Source organism: Penaeus chinensis, chromosome 26 (assembly GCF_019202785.1).
Source record: "Penaeus chinensis breed Huanghai No. 1 chromosome 26, ASM1920278v2, whole genome shotgun sequence".
In the NCBI taxonomy this organism is placed as follows: Eukaryota; Metazoa; Arthropoda; class Malacostraca; order Decapoda; family Penaeidae; genus Penaeus; species Penaeus chinensis.
This window is the reverse complement of record NC_061844.1, coordinates 14,562,884-14,575,383: the sequence shown is the minus strand read 5'-3', so window position 1 is coordinate 14,575,383 and position 12,500 is coordinate 14,562,884. Positions and strand designations below refer to the sequence as shown.

Here is a 12,500-nt window from a genome sequence, read left to right as displayed (position 1 = left end):
GGATTATACGCATAATATCAATATGAGGAAAGCGCCGAGAGTCGGTGTAAACAATCAAGATGCAACGCAGATATGTAATACTGTACAAGAAGTATGCAGACTAGAGGGCTTCATCAAACATTTTAGACCAATCAGCTGATCATAGGGTGTGATGGGAGACAAGAAAACAATTACTTTTCTTCCATGGGATAAACATGGTGTCAACCGTATAAGTAGTGACTTAGCTTTACTATACTCATAATAATAATGTTGACGTTATCTGTTTACAAGAGCCCTTCACATCAGCCACTACAAAAAACTGTCCCTAGAATTAGAGGGTAGCACTCCTATACGAACACAGGAATGACAAGCCTATTGGCTGATGTCAGTGACACCATACCGCATGAGCTGGTGCAGAAGTCTGATGGTAATAATGTGCAATGTAAGCATTTTCATATTCGAACAGCCTCTGTTTTTTTCTCTCTCTCTGTGCAATGTGTACGCAAGGTGTAGAAAGTTTCAAACTGATTCATTGCCCAACTTTAAGAATCACGGCACAACATGCATGGGAGATTTTAATGCTAGACATTATACCTTTGGAGATAGTCACTACAGTGAAAATGGCGAAGAGTTCCGAAATTTTGTGAACAATAGATCTATGGCCGTATACGATACATACAGGAAAGCTTACATTGCCTTGTATATGGAAACGTCAGAAGCATGTTTGCAACAGAGCTAATCAGTGACCACTTTGCAATAGTAACGAGATACTGTTGATAATAGTAAATCTGCAAAAACAAATAGGCGTAAAAATTATATTGCTCCTTACTTTGAGCACCACTTTAAATCACGTGTTTATGACTGGTATAAGGGTTACCAGTAACGATTGTTGATAAATTCTCCATGGACATGAAAGTGGTCACTGATTACTACAACACCTGGGTTTGTCCAAAGAAATCCTTCAAGAGCAACAACTCACAACGCTGCAAACAACCTAAGTGGGTCGGTGACCCTACGCTGTTAAGGGAACAAAAGCGAGTTCGGGAGCTTTTTGATATGTACAAGCAGGACAATACCAGTGACAACCTTATTCAGTTTCTTAAGGTTAACAAAGATCTACGGGGGGAAAAAACTCACTTCAGAAATGAACACTTTGAACAGTTCCTACAAAGCATTACCAATAACACCTCAATGTCTAAGGTCTGGAAAAAAAAAAATTATCGACTCAGACAAATCAACTAACACCCCATAGTCCTCTTGCACAAGCAGATATGCTCCTTAGTCAGTGGGATGAAGCGTCCGAATTGAGCTCACTCCCTACTAAACATTCAGAATCACTTTAGTCAGTCAAAAATTGCACGAAAATTTGCCAGTGAAGTTGGATGTTCTGATACCGACCCTTCAGACTTTGCTGAGATTACTGAATATGAACTGAACAATGAGGATGGAATTATCTATAGTGTCCTCTGCATTATAGCTCAGGTACTTAGTAATCCCTTTTTGCACCTGTATAGGTTGTTTGTCATAAGGTATTCTGCCTGGCCCCTTGACGCGCAGTCTCATCATCCTTATACTGAAACCAAACACTGATAAATACCGCCCAATTTCACTAACCTCACGTGTATGCCAGTTCTAGAAAGGATAATTTTGAACAGAATCAGGTACAGGTTACATGGTAAATTATCTCACGACTGTACGGATTTCTATCGGGACGTAGCACACAACATTGCTTTGCAGAATACTTTTCAAGCTCTAAAACAGGGAAGCACACTGTTTTTCTTGACCTTAAGTCAGCTTTTGACATTGTAAACAGAGAAGTTATCCTAGAACAATTAGTAGGCTTTGGCATCCGGGGTAAATTATTGAGCTGGATTAGAATGTTTCTTTCGAACAGATCTGCAAGATTCTTGTTCAGGGGAGTAAAAAGATCCACTTCACAATCTTTTGAACTTGAGACGCCACAGGGAAGAGTTCTCAGCCCTATGCCGTTCAATATCCTCATGCACAAGCTCGTGGCAGATATTCCACTTGGGGATAGTGAATCTATTATAAGCTAATAACATATGCGTCAGATCATCACCACAAGACTGGATGCAAATAACTCTCGACAAACTCACAAGGGCTCAGGACTGTGGATTAGTCATCTCCGCTGAGAAAACTATGGCTCTCAACTCATGTATCATACCCCTAACCACTTTTCGCTTAGCTGGCCAGGAGCTTGACATGTTACATAAGTATAAATATCTCGGGGTGAACGTAAATGATGCAGACCTGATCCTTTCTTTAAAGAAGAGGCTCTGGGAGAGATTGAAACCGTTGAAAGTTCTTGTCGGAAGAAACATGGCATCTGTTTCACTTGGCTTTTATAAGGCCAGTTGTAGACTACCATGCGCTGCACTTGTTGCAGTATAAGGAATCAGAAATAAATAGCTTGGAGGTAGTGCAAAATGAAGCTATGAGGATTATCCTCGGCTCCCCGAGAACAGCAAGGATAGTGAACATGAGATCAGAACTAAACCTACCATCCAATTTATTTCCACCATATTTGGGGTCAGAGCTCTAAGGGAACCATTGTATTTTTCAGATTTCCTAAAACAACTGCAACATAAAATCACGCAAGCAGATGTGACTAATCACACATGTGCGGCCTCCATGGACATTACAAATTTTAGTGTCCCAATTAGTAAAATAGCAAAAGGTCGATCCATTCCAACATGCAGAAATTCAGCATTGAGCACCTTACATGTCTACCACAAAAAAAAAGCAGTGTACATAACTGCGTGTTAAAACAAAGTGCGTTAGCAACGGTAATTGAACACAGAATCTGTGGGCGATGATGTATACGAGTTTTAGGCTGGCGGATCCGTACAGTCTGAATACAAAACTAGTTGTGCTTGCGCTGTATACAAAAATGGCTTACTACAACACCAAGTTAATATAATAAAATTGGGCCCCCACTACACAGGTATACTCCTTGCAACGGAATTCTTAATGTTTCGGGGCTCTGGAATAGTTTTCTGTGACTCTCAACGTGCTCTTCGGACACTAACTTCTTTCAAAGCAGGTGGCGATGAGGAAATTGCGTGTTGCATTAAGCGTAACGTAACTTATGCAATCGAGCGCAATTTCAACATTCAATTTGTATAGATACCATCTCATCTTGGCATAAGCAAGCACGACCACGTCGACAAATTGGCGAAGGGAGCCTACAGCAAAGATACTGTGAACATAGATCTTGGGATGCCTCTTGCTAGGGTTGCACATACATTGAAAAGTTCTCATAAGGAAGAACTAGTAGATCTGACGAACACTCAAAGGCACTACGATCAGTACAGAGATAACAAGCCTTCCTATTGGTGGCACCGAAGTCAAACCAGACAATGTGACGTGGTTATTGCCAGAATACGTTTAGGTTACAGAATGTACTGGCAACTGCACGGTGCAAGATGTGCAGTGAATCTAAATGTGGAATCTGTAACAAAGAAAACAAGCGAACGCTTGAGCACTATATCTCGGAATATCATGTGATACAGCCTTTCAGACCACCTAACATGAGGTATAAAGAAGTATGTGAATATTTCATTTCATCTGATACACTGGAAGATGTACTCGTACTATATCCTAAATTTACTATGTAAAACTGTCGTAAACAAATAACAATGTTATGTAAACACAGTGGCAAAAGCATATCAAAGTAATATTGTTTGTATGATCAGGGGCGTCACTTCATGTTATGAGTTTGGGGTGTGACGGGTAAATTTGCCCTGAAAAAATATTTTTTGCCCTGCAAATCACGAAAAAGAAAATGCTCACTAGCTCTTTATAAGTAGACTGTTAAAATGTTATAAATCAAGTATGTTATAGATCAAGTATCATCAACAATTAGTTTCATATAGTTATCTATATATCTTGAATACTTATCGGCTATTGAGGCAGATTCCGTAGGAGAAAATTTGCCCCGCAGAACTAGATTTTGCACTGCAAAAAAAAGGCTTTTTTAAGAGTTGGGGGGTGAACCACCCCCATACCCCCCCTTAAGTGACGCCCCTGTGTATGATGTATGATTTATATTTATATTTTACCATGTACAATTGCAGTAGTTACAAACTACTGTACTATGTCAAATATATGTAAAACTGCAATCATGACTGCCCACGCCTGAGCAGATAGCCAGGGTGGTAAATAAACTTACTTAACTTATGTGTTGCCATGTAAATTTTCCTTATTGATGTTTTCTATGAAGTTGAAATTGAGGAAGTCTTTACACGTGATGATGATTTCTAGAGATCTTCCAAAAATCATCTATCAACACTAGTTTTATGGAATTATCTCCAACAATTATGAATAGTATAAATAAAACCCCTTTACCTTATCGCCAGTTCAGTTAGATGACCCTGTAGTACTGATTACTATGCGTAGTCCCAAATGCACTGAACACAAACCCAAATTTGTGAGCTTAATATTAACATAAACAGTTAACTTTTTTTTTTTTTTTTAACCATAAATATAAACACATATTAGTGACGTTGCTTCAGTGGGAGTCATTTTTCACCGCCTCCCTCGGGAGAATGAATGACGACACAAAGTGGAAAGACAAAATGGAATCAACAAAAAATCACACATGAATGAAATAAATTATTTATATTATTCTGAAGAAATTAGTAGATGTTCTGGCTGCTATGAAAGCTCGACGAGTGACAGTATAATATTTACGCAGAAATTGATTTCTTATCAGTGAAGTCTCTAGTAGAAATAAACATTTAAGTTCAAACGAGTAAACTTATATTTTTCCATATATATTCTTTTCAACAAACCTAGGAAAATACGCTTGGCTCCTCGAAGGATCTAGATGGGTCCCTAAATATCCTGCTACGTCTGGTAATGCTGTAGGTTGTTTATTAGAGAGGCTAAAAGGCTAAAAGGACACACAGGTGTGTGTGTGTGTGTGTGTGTGTGTGTGTGTGTGTGTGTGTGTGTGTGTGTGTGTGTGTGTGTGTGTGTGTGTGTGTGTGTGTGTGTGTGTGTGTGTGTGTGTGTGTGTGTGTGTGTGTGTGTCTGTGTGTGTGTGTGTGTGCGCGCGCGCATGTATGTGTATGTGTATGTATATGTATATGTATGTGTATATGTATGTGTATGTGTGTATGTAGGGTATATATATAAATAGATAAACATATATGTGTATATATATACATATATACAGTATATATGTATATATACATATACATACATACATACATACATATATATATATATATATATATATATACATACATACATACAAACACACACTCACGTATGGATGCATACAGACGTGCACACAAACTTCTATAGCATGTTTACTAACATCTTTTCTTGATCCGGCCATTCATTCTGCCCAACTACACGTGATGGAATACAAACAAATCGGGACAAATTCCCATGATATCATTCAAAGTCTCTGAAGCGCATCGGGACAAGTTCCCGTGATATAATACAAAGTCTCTGAATTTCATCTGGACAACTTTCCTTAGAATAAAAACTAAATTGAATAAGTTTTCACGATATAATCAAAAGTCCTGTGAAAGGCGTCGGGACAAGTTCGCCTGGTATAATCCTAATCCAAAGCCTCTGAATCGCATCGGGACAAGTTCGCCTGATATAATCCTAATCCAAAGCCTCTGAATCGCATCGGGACAAGGTTTCACGTTGTTTACATTAGGGGATCAGCTGGTCTTCCTTCAACCACGCTCCTGAGCTAAAGAATTTCCTACGAAGGTCTAAATTAGCAAATGTCATAGAGTAGAACACAAGAACAGATAGAAGGTCTACGGAATATAGATAAATAATCCCAAAGCGCATAATAGAAGTAAGCAGAAATTACATTTTGAGAAGGATATTTCTTAGGCTTCGCATTTGTATCCTGTAGTTGTTTTATGTCTATATGCAAATGTGTATATGTAAATGTGCTAAATTATATAATTAAAGGGAATGGTTGGTAATTTTCTCTCAAATAATGTGTAGAGAAGGATTAGGTTTGTGCCACGCACAGAGAGAGAGGGAAATAGACACTTCCATCTTAAAGAGCGTAAAAAAATAGCAATAATTGACATAGAATCGGCTGCAGCGGCCTCATATTTACCGCGAAATGACGAAAATATCCACAGCATGTCACCGCTCAGAGAGTAAATCCACAACACCCTCTCACAGTCAGAGTGTTTAATGTTCGTTTTCTATGGGTTGGCTCGAAGTGCTAATAAAGGTGGGTACAGGGGGGCTTGATCCCCTTTCTAGTGACTAAATAGAAAGTAGGAAAGGTTAGGTTTGGGTTTTGGGTTCACATGATAGCCTGGTTTTGGGACTTCTGCAGGTGCATCACTTTTGGTAACAAGGATTATTTACGGAAGTCCTTACTGAAAGTTCTGTATTGCCAATGGTAAACTACGGATGGAAAGCTTTTAATCTGACCATTTACAGTTTTATTTACTGCTGTCCAACTACAATGAAAATACTGCCCAGGATATTAAGAGATGGCAGAAAATATGAAAATTGTGGTATAAGCATTGCAAAAAAAAAAAAAGAAAGAATCAACATTATTATAATTATTTCTAGGTTCCATATGAGCCAGTAGAGCATTGCCTGATAGCCACCAATACTTTGTCAAAGAATTGATTTAGCCTCCACAGCAATACTTAAAGGCAGGCAATCCTCCAACATATATGTTCTGGGTAGAGCTTGGAGTGCTTCTTTATATGACAGAAAATTGTAAGGGGAGTATGCAACCACTATCATGCTATGGTATACAAGGTAGGGGTTTGTTGATATAGGGTCTTAGGCCACAGAAATTATGAAATACCACAACCATCTAATTATTGTCATTATCATCATTGTAGTTGGTTAGTGTCTGTTAAAACTAATGTAGGTGATCCATATCATAAACAACTCACTGATACTGGAATTCTTAGTATGTGTTATGTAAACCAGTTGTTAAGAATTTCCTTTGTTGTAAAATAGATTATAAATCAGGTTGTTGCTGTCTTGACTAACGAAGAACTACCCTGATTAGGACTTCAAGAAATTATCTTATAATTTATATTTACACACACACACACACACACACACACACACACACACACACCACACACACACACACGCACACGCACACGCACACGCACACGCACACGCACACACACACACACACATATATATATATATATATATATATATATATATATATATATAATATATATACATACATACATACATACATACATACATACATACATACATACATACAAACACACACTCACATATGGATGCATACAGACGTGCACACAAACTTTTATAGTATGTTTACTAACATCTTTTCTTGATCCGGCCATTCATTCTGCCCAACTACTCGTGATGGAATACAAACAAATCGGGACAAATTCCCATGATATCATTCAAAGTCTCTGAAGCGCATCGGGACAAGTTCCCGTGATATAATACAAAGTCTCTGAATTTCATCGGAACAACTTTCCTTAGAATAAAAACTAAATTGCATCGGAATAAGTTTTCACGATATAATCAAAAGTCCTGTGAAAGGCGTCGGGACAAGTTCGCCCGGTATAATCCTAATCCAAAGCCTCTGAATCGCATCGGGACAAGGTTTCACGTTGTTTACATTGCGGGATCAGCTGGTCTTCCTTCAGCCACGCTCCTGAGCTAAAGAATTTCCTACGAAGGTCTAAAATTAGCAAATGTCATAGAGTAGAACACAAGAACAGATAGAAGGTCTACGGAATATATATAAATATATATATATATATATATATATATATATATATATATATATATATATATATATATATATATATATATATATATATATATATATATATATAATATATATACATACATACATACATACATACATACATACATACATACATACATACATACATACATACATACATACATACAAACACACACACACACACTCTCTCTCTTTCTCTCTCACTCTCACTTACTCACACTCTGAAGTTTTATGTCACACTGTTGAAAATGAATTTTTATCATTTGTAATCATGTTGGACACACATTGTTTTTCCATACTCGAGGAAGAATTTATCTCTCTCATATTTTTAAACCCAAACAGATATGTTCTCTACTGGAATAAACTTCGTACTCTGGATCTCAGAGATTATTGCATTGTCTTTAATACCAATGGTGAGCCAGGTTCTAAAATGCCAAGCGAGACTTTCTATCTCTTGTGTAAGAAGCTTCCCGAAGATAAAAGATTAAGGGCAACTCTTAGTCAGCTGAAATTAGTAAGTTTGTTTAATTTATATGTGTTATGGTGTTAGTTATTGTATATTGATATTTATTTATTTTATTTGTCTTTCATTCTTTCTTTCTTTCAAAAGAGGTGATTGAGTTGAGGGCTAGGATGTTATTGAAATTTTGTTGTACATTTGTTGATAGTAGTTACATTGATTTAAGGGTTGATTGAATACATATTTTGATCCATAAAGTTTTTTTGTTTTTTTTTAATCATGAATTTTTTTTGTTCCTTTTTATTGTAAATTGTTGTTGCATAGTTATTTTTTTCCATTCATGCATCAGGTATTAAGATTTCTATTCAAAGTATCCAATTATCTTTACATTTTATGGCAAATAGATAACCAGATAACAAAAAAATTATTGAATAACAGCAACAAGAAAAATATAATTCCCCAGCACAGAAGTTGTTAGGTTAGGTTATCAGATAATTATTAAAAAAAATAAAAGGAAAATGAAGACAGGTAGATAGATAGATGAAAAAAGGATAAATACATAAATTAAGAATAGAGAATAAAGCTGTAAGTAGACTATAAAAATTCATTCACATATTCCTCATATTAATGTCAGTTAACAAACACCTCCGTCTTTTAGAGGTACATTATCAACCAGAAAGAAAAAGAGAGGAGAGACGAAACATTCTCGCGGAAATGCATCTACTGCTCGGAGACTGTGACTGGGGGGATAGCCAATTCCTTCCACCATCTCACTTTCAAACACGGATTCTCTCTGGGCAATCCCGACAACATTGTGAATGGGGCACGGTTGTTGAACATCTTAGAAGAGAAATTGAGTAAGTAAGTATCTGATATCTCTATTTTGATTTTTTTTTGTCGAGATATAATCTGTTTTTTTTTATGTGTGAATGGATGCATGCACATATGTACTCTCACACTCACACGCACACAGTCACACACATGCACACTCACACGCACACTCACACGCACACGCACACGCACACGCACACACACAAAATATTTACCATTCATTCTGATACCCTGTCAGAAGAAGAAAAGTAATGAAATAAATGCTTTTAATTTATTGACATATCTTACAAGTTATCATTTTCCTTATAATTTGTAGATTACTATGCCTTTGCTGTGAGAAGACCTTCAAGACACCGGTCCTGCTGCGAGAACACATGAGGAAGAAACAGCACCGTTCTCTGAACCCTAAGAATAAGATGTATGACAAGTTTTACCTTCTGAATTATCTAGAGGTAAGTTTCTCTTTTGCGCCTTTTTCTTGTGTTCATTTACCTCCTATTTTTCTTTCTTTCTTTCTTTCTTTCTTTCTTTCTCTCCTTTCTTTTATTCTTTTGTTTATTTTTTCAATGTTTTCGGTTTTCCATTCTTTTTACAAGGTTTTTGTTTTTGTTTCATTTGTTTGTAACTTTTATGCTATTTTTTATTTTTGTTTGATTATTTATTTATTTTTATTATTTATTTTTTTTGTCTTGTCTTGACTTGTCTTGTCTCCAAATATTTCAGTAGACAATTGACAGGAATCTCTGGTTGAGTGTTGTATAGTAATTACTAAGATTAACAATAGTTATAGATGAATGAAGGGACAAAATTAATGATAGATGTTTTTGATACCAGAATTTATATTTTTTTAATACACTATTCCCATAGGAGTGTTAGAACTAACCAACATTATCTTTCAAAGCACATGTCACACACACATACATACCTCTAGGAATGAAACACAAGAATGTCAGGGAATGAAACACATTCCAGAAAAAAAAACAAGAATTAAAACTCAAACCCCAGAACACCAAGATGTGAAACACCACAACACCTTAGAACCCTAATATACACATGCCCCGAACACCAACAGAACACAGAGGACTGAAAAATGCATACCCTACAAGACCAAGGAACAAAGCGTACATACCCAATAATACCAAGGAATAAAATCATCTATTCCCTTAACAGCCGGGCACACCATGGCAAGAGGCAAAGCAACGCCACGACACAGAGAACGAGACAGAGTGTTTAGACATCACGCCGCAGGAGACAGAACAAGATTGCCTCTGGACGGACTGGAGGGAGGACGTGAGCACCTCTATGACTTGCCTCTTCTGCAGCTTCACCACCTCCAAGGTTGGGATCATTTTCCTTTTGCAGGTCTTTCATTGTATTGAGTTGTATGTGCGTAACAGTGTATTCTCTGCATCATTCACTTCTTTTCACCTTTGTTGTTGTATTTACCTTCACATCATGCTTCCTGTTTTATGTTTATTGTAGTGTTTATTAATTGCATTCTTTGTTCAAATATGTAGTTATTTCCCTCTTTATACCTTATGTGATGTTGATGAAATAAGGAGAATGAGTTAGCAAATAATAGGTTAGCCAATGAGGTAGATAGATATATACCCTCTATTTATTGACTCATAATTTGTAATTTTCTCTTTTCCAAATCTGCACTCTACTAGCCCTATGAAAAGATATATTCCTTATCACTTTCTTTATTTCTATATATTTTTTTAATTCTATCTTCTTGATTACCACAACCAGGGACAATTGATTAGATTTTTTTTCTTTCTTTTCTAGGTTCCTGATGGGCTTTATCATCACATGAAGAATTATCATCAGTTTGACTTCGAGTACAGTACAAAGAACCTCACCTTCTATCAGAAAGTTATGGTCATCAACTTCATTCGGACACGTGTAAGGACACAGATAATACGAAAAATTTTAAGTTCGTGAAAAGATTATTTTGGTTTAGCCCCATACACACCATACACTTGGGTTTGGGTAAACTTTGTGAAAGATTTAGGTATGACACATTCTAATGTACTTGAGGTTTGTACTGAAATGTGGCAGCAAAACCCATAGATTTGTGCAACAAAAAATCTTTTTTTTTTCTGAAAGCTCAGTTATGAGTAAAGTGTCTTAGAGGATTATGACATGAAATCCTTATATAATCTTCCACCAGAGATATAGATATAGTCACAAAATTACATGATAAAAAAAAAGAAAAAGATGAATTAATGGGAAATATTACCTTTCCAGCTTAGGGACCTTCAGTGTCTTGCGTGTCAAGCTCCTTTTCCAACTCTGCATAGTTTGCAAGAACACATGACAGAAGCTGGTCACTGTGTCCTTCCCAGCAGTTCAGTTTGGGAACACCAACAGTAAGTATCAGTAAAGAATATGCATTCTTTTGTCACAGGAGTATTTGCCCTTGCATATCTTTCAACAAATTATTTAGGGGTAATTAAGATGTATAATACTTTTAGTTAATGTTTTCCAGAAATTGTCCCATGATAGACTTATTTAGGAATGAATTAGAAGCACAATATTTCACCACTCGAGAGCATTAATTAAAATCAAAGATGTTCCCTCAGTCTATCATTACCAAGTTTCTATTGCTTTCCCAGGTTCCTTATACCAGTAATGAACAACGATGGTCTACTCTGCCATTTGGAGGACGTGGAGGTTGAGGATGAAGATAAGGTAAGAAATAAATGGTTCTTTTCTTGAAGTTGGATTAGTCTTGACAGTTTACCTTAGAATTTTGTCTCTTATCTCTTATAGAGTGTGATTATATTTTTTTGGGTATGTGTGTCATAAAGCAGGTATGTTTGCATTTACTAGAACACTTGCATGCTTTCTGAACACTTGCAGGTGAATAGGTGAAGAAGTAATAAGTAGATTAATAGTTGAAGTTACTAGAAGATGCTATAACTAAGAGAAAAAATTGTTAAATTGCCTTGTAAATTATATCAGCTGGTATTTCAATACTAGTTGACAGACTTACATACCTGCTCCTACTGGCTCACATAAAGAAAAGAATTTCAACTCCCTACTTGCATTCTTTCTATTTTAGATCATACCAGAGGACTTGTGCGAGTACAAAAACTCTGTGCTGGAAGATGACAAGCTCAGAGAAGAAATCAAAGGCACCGAAGAAAAGGAACTGGACATCCCAGTCATGTGCCTCTTCTGCCATTACACAGTGTCAGGAGAGGAATCGCACACACAGATCTGCGGACACATGCAGGAGTTCCATTCCTTTGACTTTACAGATGTAATGAGTGGTTTGCCTTTCTACAGCCAAGTCAAACTTATCAATTTCATGAGGTGGAAGGTAAGCAGATTTTTGTCTGATGCATTCTATAATATTGATAATAATCAACAAATTATCTATGAAGAAAGTCAGATACTATGTTTACTGTACAAACATAATGTCTTTATTATCAGTAGTCAGTCCTTTAT

The 12,500-nt window shown here is 36.5% G+C and overlaps 1 protein-coding gene across 2 annotated transcripts in view; it reads left to right on the top strand.

The window, feature by feature from the left end:
* Window positions 1-8,009: 8,009 nt before the first annotated feature.
* LOC125038959 (zinc finger protein 277-like) overlaps window positions 8,010-12,500 on the top strand; it is a 5,842-nt gene continuing 1,351 nt past the window's right edge. Inside the window, exons 1-8 of one of the 2 annotated variants that reach the window (XM_047632663.1) lie at window positions 8,010-8,267; window positions 8,872-9,074; window positions 9,361-9,496; window positions 10,215-10,382; window positions 10,833-10,949; window positions 11,295-11,416; window positions 11,663-11,738; window positions 12,112-12,372. In XM_047632663.1, the coding sequence (XP_047488619.1) occupies window positions 8,025-8,267; window positions 8,872-9,074; window positions 9,361-9,496; window positions 10,215-10,382; window positions 10,833-10,949; window positions 11,295-11,416; window positions 11,663-11,738; window positions 12,112-12,372 (1,326 nt within the window). In that variant the 5' untranslated portion in view covers window positions 8,010-8,024. The remainder of the gene's footprint in view (window positions 8,268-8,871; window positions 9,075-9,360; window positions 9,497-10,214; window positions 10,383-10,832; window positions 10,950-11,294; window positions 11,417-11,662; window positions 11,739-12,111; window positions 12,373-12,500) is intronic. The other variant, XM_047632664.1, reaches the window with a different exon arrangement.